Genomic DNA, 23,999 nt, shown 5'->3' with positions numbered 1-23,999 from the left:
CAGCTACAGTCATATTAGTTCCCTTTGAAGCTTTTCCAGTGTAGGAATTTGGAAATTTAATGCCTCTTAATGTCACTGGAAGCTTCTGGGCAAATATAGGGTTGTCAGATTTTGAAATCATTTTCGTATCCTCCATTGGCTTTTGTGGTAGGAGAAATAATTTCATAATGCAGGGGAGCATGCATTCCAACAGATATGACTTCAAATTTTTGCTTTGTTACTACTGACCAGGGCTTTTTTCCAGCCAGAACTCACCAAAACTGAGTTCCAGCATCTCTTTGGTGTGTTCCAGCACCTCTGTAGCGTGGCAGCATGTTGGCACATCAGTATGTCGCTGGGGGCTGCATGACAGAAGCTGCGGGTGGCATGGTACTCTGTGTTGGTTGCCGAAGGCTGCGGGTGGTATTGCAGAAGGCAGCATAAGGCTCCCCCTTTAAAAACAAGCTCAACAAGTTCTAGCACCTCTTTTTCTAGAAAAAAAGCCCTGGTACTGACTATCAAGTGACAAGCAATAAATAGATCCTTAACAAACTGGGAAGCAGTTTGCACTGAATCTCTGATCATTTTTGATCTAGTAAAGATTAAGTTCTGGGGCCCCTCCAGATGTTTTTTTTTAAAAAATATATATTGTGCATCCATGATTACTTGTGCACTTGCAAAATATCTGGACTGGCTATACTGGTTCATTTCCGACGAGTGCATGTCCTGTAATTTCCTGGTTACATTCCATAGCTTTTTATACCACAAACATCATGGTTTATTTTTATTTTTGTTGCACTGTAGTTCTGGAGTTCAAGTAATGCAGTGACACTGGGGAAGCATATTGGAACAACTACTAAAATGGAAAAATGTGTGGATGGTCCAGTATAAATTGACCTGCACTATTATTTCATCTGTGGCACACTGCAGGATACACCCATAAAAAGACCTCAGTGGAGGGTGCCCTGGTGAATCCCTCTATTCCAAATGAAAACCTGTGCATTCCCTTTTAAGTTTAGTAAGGGAAAATATATTTGCAAATTTAAACAGAAGGATTCTCCAAAAATGGGAAGGGGTGGGTGCATTAAAGCATTCTTTATTGATGAAAACTAACTGTATAAATAGTTAAATCTTTTCTTTTTTTTTAACCTCCATAGATGCTTTTAGTTGCCATCTTTTCTGAAACTGGGTTTTTTGATTATTGTGCAGTAAAGGTAGGTCTGTTCCTCCTTTTTAGTGGAAAGCATTTATATACTATTCAGCACTAGAATCTAATAATACTTTGCCATTTTTGCTATACAGAACCAAAAAAGAAAAAGCATGCTTGAGTCCATTTGACTCCTTTCCTCTCTCAGGTCAATTACTTATTTCTAGCCTATTCGTGCTTTGATCATTACTGGCAGACCTTCCAAAAAAAAGCAGCAACATTCATCCTGTAATTTTCTAAAGGTTTTAGCAGATGGATGACGCTTTTGGCAAAATTATCTTAGAAGTGATGGGTAAGGGCTGTAGGCACAGTGCTCAACTCTCTTAAACCCTGTTTAAATTAATGGTACTTAAATGCCATTAGTATCAATAAGGCAAAGAGGACCACTTCTCACATTAAGTAGTGGCAAATGGTGAATGCCTGCCGCAGCATGTACTATCAGTGAATGTGCATTGCTATAATATAAAATGGACTCCTTGGGAGGAAGAGCGGAATATGTATTTGATATTTAAGAAATGACAATAAAACACACCTTTGCAGCATTTTACATGTACTCATAAATTTTAATGTTAGGCACGATTCGCTTTGGCTTCATTGTATCTTAGGGAATGTATGATAACACTGGCTTTTGTCTTCTGAAATACTTAGATTCGTAAGCCCCCCCCCCCCCCTTTCCCATTTTGAAAAACTGGCAAAAGTCACTTTACCACAGCTTAATAAACACTGTACCTCTTGGTATGAGGTGATGCTGAATGACAGCTCCACATCTAGTTGCTTAGCAAGAACTATGATGTTGTCCATCGTGCTAATCAGTTCCATCATATTTCCTCTGTGTCTGTTTTTATTAGGCTTACAGACTCTCTCGAGGCAAAGTGTGGGCCATGATTATCATTCTCTGCCTCATTGCTGCGATTCTCTCAGCCTTCTTGGACAACGTTACTACAATGCTCCTCTTTACCCCAGTCACCATAAGGTAGTTCTTCAAAAGACAAGCAAGCAAGCAAGCAAGCAAGCAAGCAAGCAAGCAAACAAACAAACAAACAAACAAACAAAACCTCATAAAGGTGGGATGGGCAGGGGATTCAACCATTTTGAGTGTCCTAATATGCCGTCTGAACACAGGCAGGTGGGAGGTCACCCTGACCATGTGTTCACTCAGGTCGCCTCACTTCTCTCTTGACTTCAGCCAGGCAACAAGTCCCCCTCTCCCATATGGTCAGCTCCAATGTGGGCTGTTTTCTTACAGTCCCAAGAGGCTGGGATTGTGTTTGTCTTTACTGGAGGAGGGAAGGAGGGAAGAAGATAGACCTAACAGGCAGCCTGTGGGTCACCAGGATTTTTGCAACAAAGCAATGGTTGGGAGAAAACAGACCCAGGGAGGGATTTACCTGGAGACCTTCTAGAGAGAGATGAGTCATCATGTGACTCAGAGCATGGTGTGGGCAGCTACGTTTATTGACTCATGTGCTTGCCCCATTCATGCATAAAGGTGGAGGTGGAGGCTAGACCTTAGACTACCAGGCATTTGTATGTGTGATGGCAGCTGAACCCAACCTTATCTCTCCATGCTTTATTCTTTCAGACAGTTCTGCTTTATTCTTGCTTCAGTTCTGAAGTGCAGCCCACTTCAAAACTGAAGCAAAGTGCCTGCAATGATGAGTTTTCAGTTGCCCTCACCACTGCGTAATAAAAACTTGACTTCCACCCCTAGCTTCATTTGAGGACTGTTCCCATCATATATAGATGCACACCCTCAATATACTGACACTCCTTTCTCCTGCCTGCTGCTTTGTGAGTTTTCAGCTGGAAATTAGTCTTGAAGCCCAAACAAAAGTAATTGTACTTTCCCCTCTCTCTGATATTTTTATTAGGCAGAGCTCCACCTTTCGGCCCATAATGGTAGAATTGTCCCTGAGTAAAATAAATATTGCTAAGGTATTGGTTGTTTCAGATATGCTGCAAAATGTGGAAGTTGACTTAACTGGTAATAATTTATGTGCGCATATATTTTTCATATGCAGATGTCATGGCGACATGACTTTTTAATTTCCTTATCTGGAACACCTCTCTCTCTCTCTCTCTCTCTCTCTCTCTCTCTCTCACACACACACACACACACACACTGTTTTTAAACAAGCTCTGTTTCCTCCCCTCCCCTCTCTCACTGCTGTGTTAGTCATTCACTTTATTTTGTTGCTGTCTTCCTCAGACTTCTTCAGTCCAATTTTAAAATGGTATTCTAAGCTGCTATTACCATGGTGATGCAGCTTAGTAGAAAATTCTCCTGATTCCTTGACAATAAGGCTTTAGCCCTTTACCAGCGGTGCATGAAATATGATCTTATTTTCTTGTCACATTTTGTGTCAAATTCAGTATTTTGCAGGAGTTACCAAGATGAATCCCAATCCTATATACTAGGGGTGGACAACCTCAGGCCCAGGAGCCAGATGTGGCCCTCCAGGCATTTCTGTCTGGCCCCTGGGTTTGTCCCCAGCCAGTGTCCCTTTCCTGGGCCACACCAGTCACTATTCCTGCTCTACACCCTTCTCAAGTGCTTTTATGCACTTGGCAGGGCTAAGTGTCCTTAAACTATGTGATTGCGTCATGTTTGCCTGGATGGATGTGTAGAGTAGAAACCTTTAGCTTTTTCTGTGGCTGGAATGTAGCTCTCACCAGTTGCTCTGTTATGTACTGAAGTTCTCACCCTGAGCCAGCAGGGGGATACTATAGATAGTTTTCACTCAGGTCTGCATATGCAAACAAGGAATTGAAAGTGACTTTCAGTGATTGGATAGTTACAGAAAGTTGTTACTGTTGCTTTGTAGTTGAGCTCTATATAAGCAGATTGGCTGAATCCTTCAGCCCAGTTCTGTTCTGGCCTGTGAATAAACACGAGCTGTCATCTGATATGTTCACCCACAACTTAACATGCTTTGTTTACTTTTGCATTTTACCCCATCACATTTGCCTCTGGCTTCGCCTACCACTGGCTTGTGGCCTCTGCTGAAAAAGGGTCCTCACCCCTCTTATATACCAAACCATTCTTTAAGGGGGGGGGGTCCTCCATATAGCTAGAACACCACCATCCATGCACAAGGCAAGCTGGTTTGCAGAAATACAAACAAACACCAAACCAGTCCAGTTAGGCCTGAGCATGGAATACTGACTTGTCTGTTGAGAGCAAAACATGGGGCAGGTTTGGGAGGAAATGGAATGGAGTGCCTCGGAAAAGACATGGTTGGCTGGAACGCTGGAACAGGAGCACTCCACTTCGCAAGATATTGTCGCAGGGCCTGTTTGTGAATACTAGTCGTCATGCTTTTGTCAATAGGAAAAGGGATTTAAGGAGAGGAAGTGGAGGAGCAACACAAGCAAACTGCAAGCAGATCTGCATCTATTATAATTTCCACTAGATTCCACTGTTTGAACTGTTTGTCTGTTCTTTGCAAATCAGGTCTGTACAAGAAAGCTGCAATCTAATATTCAGCAAAGTGAGGGACTATTATGTGAATGCTCTTCTTATGATAAGAGCGAAAAATGATTTGCTCATTGGGGCGTGGGACACGATATTTATTTTTATCTATCACAAATACTAATGGGCTCTCTTTCTGGCGCATAGTTTGAGCTAGCTTTGGAAACATAAACCAGCGATTTTAGAAATCATATGAAAAGGATCAGATTGTATTTTTGATCTGTGTCTTTGCAGGTTATGTGAGGTGCTTAACCTAGATCCCAGGCATGTCCTGATTGCCGAAGTAATCTTCACAAACATTGGAGGGGCCTCTACAGCTATTGGGGACCCACCCAATGTGATTATTGTTTCAAAGCAGGAGCTCAGGAACGAGGTATGTATTGCTGCCTATTGTGCAAATGGAAAATAAATACAGATGCTCTATTCAGCAGTGCTTATCTGTTCTTCCCACTGTGCTGAAAGATAAAAGACTGCACCTGTTCTGGCACAGAACCAGTTGTTATTTTTTTCCAGACTGATGCTGTAAGGGATAATGCAAACCTGAGGAAAGAAAAACACCCCACACTAATACATAATACATATGCATCTCATCTCTGATTAATATAAATTCTACTTTAGTATAAAGGCTGCAGTTCCAGATACACACTTACCTGGAAATAAGTTCTAGTGAATTCACTGGAACTTACTTCTGAGTAGATACACATAGGCTTGCACTGTAAGTGATGGAAATTACGGGATTTGCAGCTGGGTAATTGGTTTGTTTGTTTGTGATTTTGCCATCCATTTAATCAGGCTTTTTAGTTGTATTGACCATTGCCTTGTTTTCTTCCTTCTCCTTAATCTGGGCATGCACGCACGCACACACACACACACACAAACACACACAGATTTTTTTAAGCATACAAATCCAAAACAACAAACAATTCCCCCCTTTCTCTTTGGAGAATTGAACGACAAACGACATTATGGATGCAGTATTGATATGGGAACAGTTAATAATATATATTTTTTCCTCAAACATTTTATACTTAATGTACAGAATACACTTTCCCCTTAAACATCAGATACTCTTTATGCGTTCCATAATGACCTTCTGGTTTTTATAAACATAACAGTAGCTTAAATTATAACTTCTGGTTTGTTGCGTTTGCACAGAGATGCACTTTTATTGCCATGTCATGAACACGGATGGAGGGATTTGTTGCTGTCCTGGGATTTTCCATTCTCTTTCTTTCCCACAGTTGAGCTTTGTACGACTTGTGAAATGTAAAGACTCGTCTCCTTTACTTGAGGATATCCCCTTCTTTTAACATTTAAAACATGACTTTTGAAGACCAGTGACTCCCCAAATATCTCAACTTGATATCATTTATACTTGAAAAAGGTCTATCACGGTCATGGATATTTTTATTGGCTACTCAAGCTTCTTCCAGTGTTAACCTCAGCTTGCACTGACACTGTGTGAACAATATGGTGGATAATGGTTGCTTACCCGGTCACAGGGTGGGCAGCAGATGTGGTCCATCGTACCAAACTCCTTCCTCTTAGGAGCAATGCCAGGGCTAGGCAGTTGGCAGTTAGGGAATTCCCAGGCCGGCCACTGGAGATTGGCGGGCTTTCCCGCCATCTGTTATTTGAATCCTGGCCAATCCGGCTGGACTATGTGGGTGGAGCTTGGGACCCGATAATGGCTGGCTGCACTGACCTCCAGTGACACAGTGCATTAATTTAATACGACCCCAACTGGTTTTGAGGGGAGTCACTTCTCTATGTATGTGTGGCACATATACAGTGGTACCTCAGGTTAAGTACTTAATTCGTTCTGGAGGTCCATTCTTAAGCTGAAACTGTTCTTAACCTGAAGCAGCACTTTAGCTAATGGGGCCTCCCGCTGCCGCCGTGCCGCCGGAGTACAATTTCTGTTCTCATCCTGAAGCAAAGTTCTTAACCCGAAGCACTATTTCTGGGTTAGCGGAGTCTGTAACCTGAAGCGTATGTAACCTGAGGTACCACTGTATATACCTCTCCTGGAGATCCTGATTGCTCCAAGGTGATACTTTCCAGAAATACATTGAGTTCTCGCTCTGTGTGTGTTTTTAAAAATGTTTCCTCAGACAGATGAAATACAGTCTTCAAGATTTTTAAACATTGGGAATGGAAATCTGAAAAGCAGCTTATTGCCTCAAACAGAAATAAAATAATACAAAAGCTGTATTTTATGTTAGGCATCGGTTTATTGTGCTTGATAGATCTCTTTCTCTCCTTTATAGACTTCATCTCTTGCTCTGCTCAAAGACTGTTTGAATGCATTTAGACTTGCCACAATTTGTTCATTAAAAACACAGAGATAAGGATGTACTTTGTAGAAAAATGCAAGTGAACTAAAATGGGAAATATTTCCCAGCAGTGATTAATAGCCCTTCACTCCCACTCTGCAAAGGAATAAAAATTATTGGTACCCTATTTACGTAACAGAAGAGGTATATTTCTTGTTCTCTTTGTTTCTTCATTGCTTAGATAGGGAATAAGCATTAACAATAAGTCTATCAGCTTGATCTTCTAGAGTCAGCAATGGCGGCTTACCCAGTCACAGAGGTGGGCGGCTGTTGCGGCCCGTCGTGGGTCCCTCAACCCCCTATGGGAGCAATGTCAGGGGGCTAGGCGGCTAGTCATGGGTAATCCCCTGGCCGGCCACTGTGGATTGTTGGCCTTGCCCACCACAGGCATATTTTTAATCCTGGCCAATCCAGCAGGGCCATGTTTTAAGATTCTGGAAGCAGGGACTGCTAGAACACAGTTGCCCTGACATTCCAAGCCAATCAAGGATGACATTCTATGACAATATTTTACTTAGTTACAGAGCCATTTAAAATACAAGCTATCCAGATTCCTGGGGAAATAAAATGTTTTAACCTGACCATGCCCAAACGGTAATCCAGTGTGCACCAGCCCAGCCAACATTAACTAGATGGGGGTGTAAGATCTATCTTCAGTGTTGTTGTGTGGCACCCAATTGGGCAGATGCCAGGACCTCTGCTGTAAAAGTTTTCAGGTTATGAAAAGGATTATCACATCCTTTTGTTTCTCACTATCATTTAGCATTAAGAGCTGTAAGAGACCCTGTGTAGGTAAAAATAAAATAAAAAATTAAATGGTGACATCGAGTACCTGGTAGTAGTCCTCTGTATATGGCTCTGGGCTGCATATGTTTTGGAAAACCACAAGTCTATTATTTATTTATTTCAGCATCTTCTCAAAGAAGCTCAAGGTGATGTGCTACATTTTTCAATGTAGTATTGGAATGCTGCACAGTTTATTTCTGTAACACTTTAAAACATTTCCCCAGGAATCTTAGGTAAAAAGTTGCCCGGTTTAATTAATTTTTTTTAAAAAAACCACACAACCAAATGTTTTTATTTTTGCGGTGCAGGATTGACTACCTTTGTACTCATAAATTTTCAACATTTGTGACTTTGAGGCTTCAGAGATTATAACAATTTCCTATCTTAGCTTTACACTGCCTGAGAGGTCATAAACTAGTAGACCATAAAGTAAAAATGTCGCCTAAAGTTTCAGAGCACCCCCTCCCGATAACTCCATAAAGTTTTCTGAAACCTTTTAAAGCTTAAGCTCTGTTATTGCTTTTTTTAAAATGTTCTTGACTTGAGTAGTCTTGTCTTGCTTGTCATGCTTTCCATTTTCGCAAAAAGCAACGACTATGATTTTTAGCTCATTTCAATACGTTTCCTTTTCAAATTAAGCATATTTCTGGAACATTTCCAGTTCTGTTCCACATGGAAGCAAGAACGTTTTCCTGATATTAGCAGCCACCTCTATATAGCCGAAGGACTGTCACACACAAGATGGGATTATCTTACTTATCTTATGCATGTAGTATATGGCTCTTGAATTAATTGTGGGAAGAGTAAGTTACAAAATCTTGGCAGATGCTCCTTTCTTAGGTGATGTAAAGGGAAGCACTGACTTCAGAGAATGCTGGATGCTTGAAATCGTGTAACACATCTTAATCAGCAAGAGATTCATGTGCCAGCAAGAGTTCAAAAGTTTAATTTAGTGCTACATGAATGAGACTTTGCTGGGTGAGTCTTCCCTTCCGCTGGTGCAGCCTCAAGAAGATCATAAGCTTCTGCTTCTAGGGATGGAGAAGAAATTCAGTTCAACATGCATTTAAAGAAGAATGCAACAAATTCACACTTTCTGAAAGCTGATCGAAAACACAAAAAGGAAGGAAATAAATTAATTGTAAATTATATATTTATTTGAAGTTAGTCATTTTATATCAAAAATAAGTGTTACAATCGGAACATCTGCCTTTGACTCGTAGGCATGGGAGAAACCACCTGTCAAAAAATTATTTAGTTGAGATTCCTGCATTGCAGGGGGTTGGACTAGATGACCTTTGGGATCCTTTCCAACTCTACAATTCTATGATTCTGTGATTAATCATTACTACCTTCATCCCCCTCGCCATGCATTGAAGAGCTGTTTAGGTCGGAAGATGGATAAGAAACATAATAATAAATGTTAATTGCTATCACCATCACCTCAATAAAACAGAGGTATTCAGAGGAATACCAAGTTTGATTATTGCAAATAAAATAAAATAAATTCCACCATCCTTTCTGGTCACATCCGCACCATACATATAAAACATGTTTAATGTACATGGCTTTCCCCCAAAGAATGCTGGGAGCTGTAGTTTGTTAAGGCTCCTAGGAATTGTAGCTCTGTGAGGGTTAGACTACAGTTCCCAAGATTCTTTGGAGGATGCCATGAATGTTTTAAGTGGTATAAATGTACTTCAAATGTATGGGGTTTATGTCAGTGGAAATTTGCTGAGCATACACCTAACTTCTCAACTGAAATCAAGGAGCTAAACATAGTGCTATATTTGGCTGGATTATATTGCCAAGTACAGAAGGAGACCTGCACTGTTCTGCTAAGAAGACACTACAATAATATTCAGTGCCATTTTATGTATCGCACTGAGAGTTGCTGTAATTGATTCTACTTCAATTATATATCTTTTATTCCCAGGGAGTGGACTTTGCAGGATTTACAGGGCACATGTTTGTTGGGATTTGCCTCGTGCTTCTTGTCTCCATTCCTTTCCTAAGACTTCTCTACTGGAACAAAAAGCTTTACAACAAAGAGCCAAGTGAAATTGTTGGTGAGTTTGAGCTTCAGATTATATATTGGGGAAGAGGAATAGATGCAATAACCAAACGAACTCATAACACCCTTGTGTTTTTAATCATATGAAAATGGCTGCTGCCAAGTCCCTTTCCCTCTTTATTATACTAATGGACCATTGCTTGTTTTCTTTAGCCCTCAAGCCATTATTTCCCCTTCTTACATCAGAGATTTGTTGCAGAGAGCACATGGTGCAAAGTGTATCAGATATAATGAATCAGGGTCTTGGGAATTGGACCTGTTCCAGTCTATTTTGTTAAATTTATATAATGCTTAATAGAGTTCTAAGCAGTTTATAAAATACAAAGCTAGTATTACGAACATTAAAATATGAACATTCAGAATTAATCCCACGTAGAATTCTTCCTGTCATAGGCTGCCTTGGTTATTGAATGGAAAAGCGGAACAGAAGTTCTTCAACAACAACCAGATTGAAGAAGACTTAATAAAAGGCCATGAAGCCTTTTTAATATAAGGCTGGGAATCTCTAGCTGAGATTCTTTCATTGCAGGGAGTTGAGACTAGATGACTTTCGGGGTCCTTTCCAACTCAACAGAGTGGCTGGCTAATAATAATAATAATAATAATAATAATAATAATAATAATAATAATTCCAACTCTAGGTTGTAGAAAACATCTTTTCCAATCAGTACCTTCAGATCTTTTCTAACTTAAAATTCTGGTTATTTCACTGCAAGTTTTAAAAAATGCATTTAATAGTAAATACCATTTTCCCCTGTGTATAAGACTAGGGTTTTCCCCTAAAAAGAATGTCAAAAATTAGGGGGCATCTTATACATGGGGCCATCTCCCATCATTTTCTTAAATCTGAGTCCCCCAAAATAGGGGGCGTCTTATACACGGGGGTATCTTATAGACGGAAAAATACGGCAAACTTTAAAAGCTGGCAAATCCCTAGAGCCCAGTTCACACAATTGTAGATCTTTAAATACTGTACTGTACATTGAGTGAAACAAGGGGCTAATGATGCCCCTCCCCAACATATGAGGATGGAATATGTGATGTAGTTATATGTGCATACATCCGGCAAAAAATAATAGATTTCCGCGGTCCTCGTAAACCTTTCATAAGGATTGTGGGGATTAGTTGTACATACCCATTGATGTACCCATAATATGCACAGGATTTTAGTGCCTTAACACGATTGGGGGCCACTCTTATTTAAGGTTTTCTTCTTAGAGGTTTTTCACTGCTTTAAGGTTTGTTTGTTTACAATTTTATGAAATAAACAATTTTTTTTTGAATAAATGGTATTGTAAAATGACTGGTAAAGGTAAAGGGACCCCTGACCGTTAGGTCCAGTTGTGGACAACTCTGGGGTTGTGGCGCTCATCTTGCTTTACTGGCCTCGGGAGCCGGCGTACAGCTTCCGGGTCATGTGGCCAGCATGACTAAACCACTTCTGGCGAACCAGAGCAACACACGGAAACGCCGTTTACCTTCCTGCTGGAGCGATACCTATTTATCTACTTGCACTTTGATGTGCTTTCAAACTGCTAGGTTGGCAGAAGCAGGGACCGAGCCTTGGGAGCTCACCCCGTCGCGGGGATTCAAATTGCCAACCTTCTGATCGGCAAGTCGTAGGCTCTGTGGTTTAACCCACGGCGCCACCCGCGTCCCTAAAATGATTGGTAAGGATGAGCAAATCTGCCAATTTTGGTTTCTCTCAGTTTCTTGTTTTTCCCCAACATTAAATTCAGTCCTCCACATTTCCACATCAGTATGCATTTTTAATAGAAAACTCCTCATGAAAACTCCTCATCATTTAGTGCGAATTTCTCTGAATATACACATTTTTGTATGTGATGTATTACAATATGCACATTTTTGCAAAGCAAATTTCCCTAATAGGGTGCATATTTGCATGTTAGATTTATTAATATATGGTTACTTTGGTATACAAATTTTCGTACACTTGACTTGCAATTTGGCATTAACAGTGTGAATTTCAAAAGATGCCTGTGTTATTGTTTGTGTATTGTTTCAGAAAGCACAAATTTGACAGGCTTGCCTTTCAACACAAACTGAATTTAATTCCGTCTCCAGTGGCTAGCATAGATTTTGACACACATGCAGCCTTCATATCTGATTTTCCATATGCAAATTTTGCACTGGGGATCTGTACCCGAGTACAAGGCATTGTAAGAAACGACATTCATTTAATTGGTAATGAGACACAAGGCTAAAATCCCAAGGCATTTACTTGGAAGCAAGTCCCCCTGGAAACAAAGGGAGGGTTGAACTCTTCCTCAAGCTTGGGTTATTTATTGAAAAACAGAAGAGAAATGGAAGGACATGCTGTTGTTTAAAAATAGCATAATCATCCATACAAAAATGGTATATTTAACTAGCCAAAATTCTGCTGCCCTTGAAGAAACAAGCATATTCAGGCTCAAATTAGACTTGTCATCTGTGGTACTCTGCCGCCTACTATAGTCAGATTCAGCACTTCTCGTAATTAGCAAGCGATCTTCTTTTTCCCCTATAATCAGCAACAAGCTACATCATGATGGAGCCAATCAGTACCTGCTCAATAAAAGCAAATACTAAAGTACTAGTTCTATTAACATTTTCTATAAAATGGGATGGGATAGGTGATCAAAGAACATTTCATTAAAAGGGAGCTGGAGCAATTTGGCTTCAGAGAAGTAACAGAATGTCTGCAAGATGTTTTAATGGGTCTTTTCGATCTCTAATTGCAGTGGTTTTGCGATAACCTTCAATAGATTGTTTGAAGCAGCTGTTTCAATCAGCTTGGTGTCTGCTATGTTGCCCTCTGATTACCAATCAAACAAGCACTGAATGTATATATAAAGAACCAGTTTACTGTTCTCTGCTGCTTTGATTTCCTTCCTTGTCATATCCTTTTGAGTACTGCGTGTTGCTATTCAGCTGCTTAAATTAGAAAGGATTCACAAGACTGATCTTTCCCACTGTAATGAGACTACTTGCACTCTGTAGGGATGTTCATATGTATTGCAGACTTTTCTTTTTTAATTAACTGTTTATTGAAGGCTTTTCAAGTTTTGACAGAGTATAGAATCATAGAATCGTAGAGTTGGGAGGCATACCAAGGGTCTTTTGCACACTTGACTTGCAATTTGGCATTAACAGTGTGAGTTTCAAAAGATGCCTGTGTTATTGTTTGTGTATTGTTTCAAAAAGTGCAAATTTGAAAGGTTTGCCTTTCAGTGTTAGTGTGGTGTAGTGGTTAAGAGCGGTAGACTCGTAATCTGGGGAACCGGGTTCGCGTCTCCGCTCCTCCACATGCAGCTGCTGGGTGATCTTGGGCTAGTCACACTTCTCTGAAGTCTTTCAGCCCCGCTCACCTCACAGAGTGTTTGTTGTGGGGGAGGAAGGGAAAGGAGAATGTTTACCGCTTTGAGACTCCTTCGGGTAGTGATAAAGCGGGATGTCAAATCCAAATCCAAACTCTTCTTCTAGTACAACCCCCTGCAATGCAGGAAGCTTAACTAACACATCAGATTGCCACCGAACCTCTGCTTAAAAACCTCCAAGGAAGGAGAGTCCACAACTTCCCAAGGGACACCGTTCCACTGTCAAAGAGTTCTTACTGTCAGAAAGTTCTTCCTGATGTTTAGTTGGAATCTCCTTTTTTGTAATTTGAAGCCATTGGTTCGAGTCCTACCCTCCAGAGAAGGAGAAAATAAGCTTCCATGTGACAGCCCTTGAGATATCTGAAGATAGATATCATATCTCCTCTCAGTCTCTTAGCCTCTTTTCCAGGCTAAGCATATCCAGCTCCTTCAACCATTCTCCATAAGGCTTGGTTTCCAGACCCTTGATCATCTTGGTTACCCTCCTCTGCACACGTTCCAGCTTGTCAACATCTTTCTTAAATTGCAGTGCCCAGAATTGGACACAGTATTCCAAGTGTGGTCTAACCAAGGCAGAATAGAATGGTACAATTGCTTCCCTTGATCTGGGCACAAGGCTTCTGTTGATGCAGCCTAGAATAGCATTAGATTTTTGTTTGTTTGTTGCTTCTTCTGCATCACATTGTTGACTTGTGTTAAGCTTGTGGCCCCTAAGACCCCCCCCCCCAGTACTCCATGCTTGCCCCACCTTTGCAGCAAGTTGGCTGCATTTCCACAGCTGCCTTTCCCCTCTTGTCCTAATCCAACAATTTCATTTATAGGGTTTTGTACCTGGTAGGCCACCTGCATGCATATGGTCACTGGTTCAGTTACTGGAATCTTCAGATAGGGCTGGAGACCCACCACCAGTCAATATAGATCAGGGTGGGGAACATCCTTTGGCCAGTGGGCCAGATCCTTATCCCTGCTACTCCTTGTGCACGGAGAGGCCCACCTGTCAACCATCTGATGTAACAATGACACCAGGACTTCAAAGCACCACCCAAGACATGCCAAGAGCCCTGAGCATTGCTTTGAAGTGTCGCTGATCAGCAGGGTTGAAATCACTACCTGTCAGATGAGTGGTGGTGAATTCAAGCCTGCTTTGTTCAGTAGATCTGATGCATAAATCAAGTTCCCCATGGGGAACGGCGATGCAGTTTACAATCAAATGAAACCAATACTTAACACAGCACCAAAAATACAGTTAAAAGCAGAGAGTAAGCATATATAGTACCTAATGGGACATGCTTCCTCAAGAACTGAGTCTGACAGAGCAGCGGTGCTCCCTCTGCATTAGATGTAGCAAAAAAGCTATAAGGGCAAGCAACCTGCCACCTTGTGCAATGCCAGGTCTTGTGCCAACCCTGGTTCTAGTGCCAGGGATCAGTGTTTAAAGGGTGCTAGCATATACTTAATATACATGCAGGCATGTCTGGCTATAAATACAAATCAGGCATCGAGGTATTTTGGGAGCTGAAACAGGTGGAACTAAAAGAAACTAAAGGGACCTCTACTATTTCAAAACAGACAAGTGATTGGTGGTGGTGGTGGTGGTGAGAAGGGGGCCATGTTACAAGTTTGTATTGGCCCCTGAGAGATGATGATTGGGCACTGTTTGTGCTGCAGAACATATGGCAACTCTGTTGAAATTAATGAGCTTCAAATAAATGCTCTGATTTCCCCACTGAACGTTCTTGTTTGCTCAGCTGAAGGCTGCAGCTTTGCAATCATCTCGAAAACTGAGGATCTGGCACTACTGCAGTTCACAGTCTCTTTTAACTCCCCCCCCCCCCATCCTTCAGCTGCTTTAGTGAGCTGATAATGATGGGTACATCTCTTTTTCCTGTGATGTTTCCAAATTCCGCCAGGGATACATAGCCGCCTTTTGAAAAAAACCAACAACTTCTCTTTCGCAAGAGGACAACTGAGCAGCTATAGAGATCCTTCAGATTTCATCCTAATTCTGTCATGGATGAAAAATAATTTGACAAGGTGGGGTACGGGGAAATTCACTGGATAATGAGAGGGAACTGGTTTTACGCGAAGCCCTGTGCATCTAGGTTCTCTCTAGGTTCTCTCAGATTCTTCCAGTGATGTAGAAGCTGCCCCCTTCACCTGCAAAATGATCCTTCTTCTACCCCTGACAAGCATATTGGAGAGAGTAGAAATTGTGAATCCACTCTTTGTGTTTCTGGTGTAAACTTCTGAAGGAGGAATTTTAGATACAGAGAAAGGTCATACACATCAGCATGCCTGGACGATGTTAACTTTCTTTCTTCAGACACTGTGTGAAGAATGGGGGTCTGTGACACTAATCCAGGGATGGGGAAGATGTGCCCCTCCCAATGTCACTGGGTTCCAGGTCTCATTATCCCTGACCGTTGGTCATGCTGGGCTGGGGTTGATGGGAGATGAAGTTCAAGATAGGCATCGGACAGGGATTCTGTGATTGTGTTCTGGATTGTAGATTCTGAAAAGAGAGTTGGATCAGAACAGTCTTTCCCAAATTGGGCAACCCCCCTGGGGGGGCACTAGGATGATCCAGGGGGCAGTAGTAACCTCGGATGCATTGAATAAAAATAAGGGGGTGGTGGTGGAAGCATAAAGAAAGAAGAGAAGAGAATTTTGAAAAACCATTTGTACATGCACGGGTGTAGCCAAAGGGGGGGCAGGGAGGGGCAGCTGCCCCCCCATAATCAGTAAAAATACTTAGCTAACTGAGGTGCTGTCCCCTAACAAAAATCCTGGCTACACCCATGTGTACATGTATCATCTGTTGTTCCTGTGGAATGCCCTCCCATCAGATGTCAAAGAGATAAACAACTACCTGACATTTAGAAGACATCTTAAGGCAGCCCTGTTCAGGGAACTTTTTAATATTTAACGCTGTACTGTTTTTAACACTTGATTGGGAGACGCCCAGAGTGGCTGGGGAAACTCAGCCAGATGGGCGGGGTATAAATAATAAATTATTATTATTATTATTATTATTATTATTATTATTACTGCCAGGATGGGAGCATTTTGGGATGGCAACACCTCCCCTGGACCCGGCAGTCATGCTGGAGGAAAGTGCTTTTTCTGGGCTTGAGTGAACCCCTTTTAGCTTCACCTGGGACTGGTAAGTGGATCACAGCTTGTCCACTTGGCCAATGGCAGGTGAGCTGTGGTGCTGGCCCCACCCCTGGGGTGAGATCAGACTGATCTGGCAGGTTTTTAATCCCAGTGCCTAGTCCACCTCCTTGTGTATTTTATAATTTCAAGCTTCAAGGTATCTTCTTTACAACAACACCTTTCTTCACTACGTTGTAGGATGTAGGTAGAAATATAGAAACATAAAAGAATGGAAGTTTGTCACTGCATCTTTCTGTTTGCTTAAAGTAGATTTCCAGGTGAGCGCTGATTAATTCCCCCCCGAAAAGTGGGCGGAAGGCCAAATAAGTTTGGAACCTCTGGTTTAGAGGATCCCAGGTTCCTTCCAAGTCGATCATCCTGATTCTGTTCAACACATACATCCCTGTATTTGTGTTTCCACTATAATTAATTTCATTAATGTTATTTATATCCCAAAGAAATGTCAATATTAACAAGATATAGTTACACTAAAAGCATTAAGTGAAATATCAATTTCTCAAGATATTACTAAAATGATTTTCGAACTCTCTTTCTGAGAGCAATTCCACACTTCATAATAGGCTATTGGCTATTGTGTATATCAATTGCAGACAGCTGGTTGCATCAATCATTCTTTACCTGACCCCATCAGTTTTATTTGTGATTTTTAAAACAGAAAGAAAGAAAGAAAGCAGGGTGAAAAATGTATATGTGCTTCTGAAATGAGTATAATGAATTGCGGAGAGATTTCTTTTTCTCTGGACAGTTGGCAAAGTGTAAGCTTATCCTTTAATGAAAAATGTTGGCTAACTTGATTTTGGAAATGTTGTTGACCTAGAAGCCTGACACTCTGAGTTACGGTGTCTTCGCAGGGAGTAAATGGAAATTGTTTTGATAGATTTCAAAGCTGATGCAATTTTCTCAGCAACAAATTACATTGTCAGGACTTTAGTTGAGTGAAGAGCAGTAATTTGTGTTTTTGAACTTGCTCTTCTGACGATGTAAAAGGACATTAAATATACAATACTATTGTGAATAGAAGTGATTGGTAGGTAAATAGGTGGTGAAGCAGTCTGCTTTTTCTTTTATTCACAGATATTTCCTGGCTGAGGTACATATTCAGTGGCAATAGGGATTAGGTACATAATAGGCATGCCTTCAAACATGAATGGACAACAGATATTGTATTACTGATACTATATTGGAGTTTTATAGGGACGCAGGTGGCGCTGTGGGTTAAAGCCTCAGCGCCTAGGACTTGCCGATCGAAAGGTCGGCGGTTCGAATCCCTGCGGCGGGGTGCGCTCCCGCTGCTCGGTCCCAGCGCCTGCCAACCTAGCAGTTCGAAAGCACCTCCAGGTGCAAGTAGATAAATAGGGACCGCTTACCAGCGGGAAGGTAAACGGCGTTTCCGTGTGCGGCTCTGGCTCGCCAGAGCAGCGATGTCACGCTGGCCACGTGACCCGGAAGTGTCTCCGGACAGCGCTGGCCCCTGGCCTCTTGAGTGAGATGGGCGCACAACCCCAGAGTCTGGCAAGACTGGCCCGTACGGGCAGGGGTACCTTTACCTTTACTATTGGAGTTTTATAAACCAAATAATGGAAAATTATGTATACAGTGGAACCTCGGTCGCCGAACGTAATCCGTTTTGGAAGACCATTCGACTTCTGAAATGTTCGACAAACGAGGCGCAATTGCTGGCCGGCAATTGCAATGGAGAAAATGGAGAAACGTGCCTTGGAAGCCGTTCAATTTCTGAGGCGCGTTCGAAAACAGAAGCATTCACTTCCGGGTGGTCGGAATTCAACTTCTGAAGCGTTTGACTGAGGTTCCACTGTAGTGCATTAAGTTAGGGATGGGGAACCAACCATATGTTGTCGAAGTCCAACTCCCATTATTCCTGACTATAGACCATGTTAGCTGAGGCAGATGAGAGTTGGAGTCCCACAACATCCTCAGTCTTGAATGCAAGTTCTGCCCACAACTATATGGGAGACTATGGGGAAAGGCTGGCAGCAGTTTCAATTCTTTGCAATGTCCTCCCTTTCCTCATTACAAACATTTAATCCCAAAAAGTCTAGAAATGTGACATATTGCTAGATTTGGCCATGGTAAACCCAGAGTCCCCACAGACATCCTTTTTATTGTGCTTTCATGATGATGCTATTGGTGCGGTTATATGTGATCTTGCTTCCAAATGCTGTTTGTGCAGGAGAAGTTTTGAAGCAGTCACACCTCTTGATTCCCAATCAGTGTTTATCTCATACCTTCCTGCTGAAATCCTGTATCTTAGCTTAGAATACTGGAATTGTACCTCAGAAGGTCAATGTCTATACATTGCAGGGGTGGGATTTTGAAACAGGTGTTTCCTTTTCAGCAGGCAGATTTATATGAGAAGAGCTGCATGTGTGTGCTAAACCATTTTTACAGGTCAAAACCAGTGTCCTGAATTGTCCCGAACTGGAAACCAGCACTGCTTGCTTAGTAATAATAGTGGGTCTATTGATTCAGGAGACAAGCTGCAACTCCTTTTTTTCCAGCTAGTTGGTAATAATTCCATCATATTGAGGATTTTATTTTTAAAAATTCCATTCTTGCAATATGTGGAAAACACATTGAAGGGCGTCATGCCAGACAAGTTAATATGATAAGGGTGCCTTGAAGGCAGAAAGCTTGAAAAATCACTGGCAGAATATATACAGACTCTTTATAAAAGACCTTATCTATCACAGCTTCTAACATAAAGATAATTAGCCACATTTTTTTTTTAAATAAAAAAGGATCCATTTATGTTTTGGGTAGTTTTGCTGATTCTAACAGTGCAATACTATACATGTCTATTCAGAAGTTAGCTTCACTGAGTTCAGTGAGACTTAGTATTTTTTGCTCTATAAGACGCACCAGACCACCACCAGTTTTTGGAGGAGGAAAACAAAAAGAAATTCTGAATCTCAGAAGCCAGAACAGCAAGAGGGATCGCTGTGCAGTGAAAGCTTCTGGGATAGCTGCGCAGAATGCATTTGCCCCATAAGACGCACACACATTTCTCCTTACTTTTTAGGAAGGAAAAAGTGAGTCTTATAGAGCAAAAAATACGGTACTTTCAGATAATTGGACAGCACCTTAAAAAAGTCGTAGCTGAGGCATTTTTTTTTTAAAAAAATCACACAACCCAAGTCTAATGCTTATATGCGACCTTATTATATTGACAATGGCATTATATTTGATTAACCAAGGATAGATCTGTGTTAGACTAAACTGCACATTAATCTTTTATACATTGGAATGATCAGGTGCTGGGAGAAAGACGGGGATTTAAATGTTGAATAAGATTTCGGAGTCTCAGTGCTCTCTTGGTAAAGTAATTACACAAGTTGACATAGCTAAGAATAATGGTTCCATGAATATTTAACCTATCTGAGATTATGAATTAAGTATACCTATGAGCAAAATGCCTGTCAGAGCATATTAGTGCTGAAAATGCTCTAAACCAGCTTCAAGATTTTCCTAGATGTACATTTGAATTTCTGTACATGCGATCCCTTGAAATGGACCCCAGTGTTTGGCAACTGAGTGCAGAACACCCTTACAAAATGGTTTATAGACACAGTGGGGAAAGGCAGCCTTTGCCCTTCTCCTTTGTCTGAAAGGTGCTGTGAAGCTCTAGGCAATCAACTAGTCTATACTGGATGAACTGGTCTCTGCCCTACCACTTGATATCTAACTCCAAAGCCTTGGTTGTGTATAGAAAGTGAGAGTGAGCCTAACCACTTTTCCGTGGCCTTACTGACATATATTATTAATATAATAATAATAATAATAATAATAATAATAATAATAATAATGATTTATTTATATCCCGCTCTCCCCAGCTGAAGCCGGGCTCAGAGCGGCTAACAACAGTAAAATAATACAGCATTCTAAAACCAATTCATTATAAAATCAGTTCAAATCAAATTAATAACAGTTTGCGTTCACACGGGGAAGTAAGAAGGAAAGACACAAGGGCTGGGTGAATTCAGCCACATTTTTTAAACTTAACATAAGGTCTGCAGAAGGGAACTTAGGTGCAGGATAGTAAATTGCACATAACAAACTGGATGAGCTAACCCTATCAAGGGGAAGAGGCAATGTGTCATCTACCACTTCCTCTAAGACCCACCCTTTCAGGTGAGTAGGAAGGTCTTACTGCTTCACCCCTCCTCTGCTGAGTGCAACTCTGGATCTGACCCCTGATCAATTTGTCAATGAATAATGTTAGCCACTATACAATTTTGTTTTAGAAGCTTCACTTTTTGACCCAGGATACTGTGTGTGCGCGCGTGCAATCAGCTATTTTGCTGTGATTTAATATGTCGTGTCTTCACTTTCAGCTAAATAATTATATTCCTGCCCTCCTTAGAGCTGAAACATGAAATCCACGTTTGGAGACTGACAGCACAGAGGATTAACCCTGCCAGCAGAGAAGAAACAGCTGTAAAGTGCCTCCTAATGCAAAAAGTTCTTACTCTGGAGATTTTGCTGAGGAAAAAGCTGAAAACATTCCACAGGTAGGTCCATGACACTTAACGCGACATTTTACAAAAGGTCACTGAGCTCATGGGAGGTCATGCATAGCAACCTGGTTTAGACATGCAATATCTTTCATATAAGAAAAAGTAAGTCACAGCCTCCCCTTCCTCTGTTTTCTCCTTTGCCAAAGATTAGATTGTAATTTCCCCCAGGGAGGAGACCTGTCCCCTTGTACTTTGTGAAGTGCCATGCACGTTGACAGCACTAAACACATAAAGTATCATTATTTAGTGATAATGGTGATGATAAAAATCATTGCCATGCTTTGATTATTTTTTATAATTGGTTGCAAATTGGCAACATTACCACTTTTAAGCAAATCTCATTTCTCTTATGCTTTGCTTGTATAACTTATGAATACACAGATTTTCCAAGACCAGCTTAAGTCTCCATTGAGGGTTCCCTCTCTCTCTTTGGAAGAAAACAAATGCAGTTAACAGAACCTGAAAACTTCACATTACAACACCCTTTGTAACAAAATGATCTAGGGCTGAGCACTAATAAAGAGACTCAGATTAATTTCGATATGATTTTGCTTAAGTGGGTACAGAATTGCGACTGCCATACTACAAGAGCTCTCCCATCCATATGAATCTCTCTGTGGATTTTTATTTCAGACAAATCTCACAAGAAGATAAAAACTGGGAAACAAATATCCAGGAGCTCCAAAAAAAGGTAATGTATTGCTTTCATACCATTGCAAAACATTGCCCACCATATTCTATTACATTCATTTTATTATAACACTGTGTGCCTTTAAGTTCACAAATTGCTCTGCAGTCCATAACTTCCAAACAACTGGTTTTATGTAGTTTAGGTTGGACTTCATGTATGAAGCCAGATAGGAACATAAATCTTCTGTTTGAAAATCTACCATGATCCTCTGTTTTCAGTATCACAATATAGAAATAAAAATGTGAACTTTTGACTTGTTCCTTACAGAAAAAGCAAATGTCACAGAACAAAGATGACTTGGAACAGTATTAAACTACCTTGGTTTGATAAAGGGATCCTCCAGACTATCAGTATTTTCCTGGAGGGATGCAAGTGCATACCTAGGTTGATTGATGTGCCTGGGTGAAACAAATCCACTATAAAAAAAGGAAAATGACTTTTTATGGTTTGGAAAGTAATGCAAGAGGCAAATGCAGCCGGCTTATATCTGCAAGTGATGGACTGGAGTGAAGACTTCAGCACTCTGGTCTGCTGCTCCAGCTCCACCCACCCACCTGCCCCTGATCGGGAAGTTCAGATATTTGGTTTAGGCTGGCTATCTTGCCATGCACAGCAGTTGACCAGGGATGGATATAAAAGCTGGCTGCAAGTATAGTCTTTCACCCACCAGGGGGACTAGGGGAAACCCTGTGACAGGCCACAACTGCCTGTCCAGGTTCTCCTCCTCCTCCTCCTCCTTCTCCTTCTGTGATCACTTGTAGCCGAGTAAGATTGCCTTCCATAAACATGGTCTTAACAATGAGTCCATAAGTGACTGTGGAGGCCAATTCTGGACCCACACTCCTTCCACAGTGGGGACATTGATTCCTGGGCGGGTGTGGATTTGCCAAGCGTGCCTTCCTCTTAGCACGTTTCTCCCTTGCGTTCTGAGTTTGAGTGTCTTCAAAGTCCATGACACCTTTGGTAAAGGCTGTTCTCCAACTGGAGCACTCGCAGGCCAGTGTTTCCCAGTTGTCGGTGTTTATACTACATTTTTTAAAGATTTGCCTTGAGACAGTCTTTAAACCTCTTTTGTTGACCATCAGCATTACGCTTTCCATTTTTAAGTTCGGAATAGAGTAGTTGCTTTGGAAGACGATAATCAGGCATCCGCACAACATGACCAGTCCAACGAAGTTGATGTTGAAGAATCATTGCTTCAAGACTGGTGATCTTTGCTTCATCCAGTACACTGATATTAGTTTGCAATATTAGTTTGCTGATTGTTGTATAACCTCTCCACAAACTAATCAGAATAAATGTTCAATGAAGAGTGGACATCATATGGCATGTACGCAGCCCAAGTCTACACTGTACACTGCTCAGGTGTAGGATAGCCATATGTGAGTTTGTGAGTTTCACACTGTTTCCTAGACAAGAAGTTGGAAACTGTAATGAGTGAAGTGATCCTGAGAATGGGATGAAATAGTAAGGGCTATAAAGAAACAGGAAAAGGCTGATGCTAGGGACAGAGCCCGCTGGGTCACACAATCCGAGCCTATCAAGGTATCAAGTATTTATGTTGGAAATTGCATTCCAGCCTTACTGCTCCCGTTACAAGGAGAAAGAAATTTAATAAACACGTTTACTTCCAGGCCCTGTAACTGATAAGACATAAAGCTTCCTTTTATTTGTGTAACTAAGACGAAACTGCACCTTAGGGTCGCTGCATCTGCCTCTATACTGTTCCTTAGACTGTAAACAGAGTTGTTCTGAAAAACGTGTTAACATTTGTGGAAACAAGACACAGTTCCTTTCTAAATTTAAGATATTGTTTCACACCTCAGGCATTTCCTCTCTCACTTTAATGGATTAGACCGTATTGTTTTTAAAAAGTATATTTCAAATAATATATATTTAAAGCATGCTGATATATCTGAAGGGTGCTTCTTCTTGTTGATACGGTTTCTGTATTTTCTGCTTTCCTACAGCACAGAATAACAGATAAGGTGCTTCTCATCAAATGCCTGACTGTTTTGGGAGTTGTTATCCTCATGTTCTTTCTCAATTCGTTTGTTCCAGGGATTCACCTGGACCTTGGTAAGCTCAGCTCCTCTTATTTCATTGTTGGGGATAGAAAAAGCTGCATTTGAACATGGAGTGTTTCATGCAGCTTTTTGCAGAGGTCTATCTTTACCATGCAGTCTAAAGGCCTGTACAGATATTTCATTTTTTGGAACAACAAAGGCATATTTGTAACTCTGCACTCATGATGGCTTCCCTCCAGATACCTCTGCTTTTGTTGCTGGGAACTCAGAAAGCATGCAACTGAAGATTGCTCGTGAAATGCAAACCTCTTCCCAACACTGCCATGTTGCTCCTTTAA

The 23,999-nt window shown here is 41.2% G+C and overlaps 1 protein-coding gene across 4 annotated transcripts in view; it reads left to right on the top strand.

Moving 5' to 3' along the window:
• OCA2 (OCA2 melanosomal transmembrane protein) overlaps positions 1–23,999 on the top strand; it is a 161,710-nt gene that overhangs the window by 72,368 nt on the left and 65,343 nt on the right. For all 4 annotated transcript variants that reach the window (XM_083734250.1, XM_083734248.1, XM_083734251.1 and 1 more), the window contains exons 12-18: positions 1,137–1,193; positions 2,035–2,159; positions 4,893–5,031; positions 9,717–9,849; positions 20,790–20,937; positions 21,577–21,634; positions 23,605–23,713. In XM_083734250.1, the coding sequence (XP_083590376.1) occupies positions 1,137–1,193; positions 2,035–2,159; positions 4,893–5,031; positions 9,717–9,849; positions 20,790–20,937; positions 21,577–21,634; positions 23,605–23,713 (769 nt within the window). The remainder of the gene's footprint in view (positions 1–1,136; positions 1,194–2,034; positions 2,160–4,892; positions 5,032–9,716; positions 9,850–20,789; positions 20,938–21,576; positions 21,635–23,604; positions 23,714–23,999) is intronic.

Source organism: Podarcis gaigeae (assembly GCF_964106915.1).
Source record: "Podarcis gaigeae genome assembly, chromosome: 4".
NCBI lineage: Eukaryota > Metazoa > Chordata > Lepidosauria > Squamata > Lacertidae > Podarcis > Podarcis gaigeae.
Note: the sequence above shows the minus strand (reverse complement) of the source record. Positions and strands in the feature narration are given on the sequence as shown.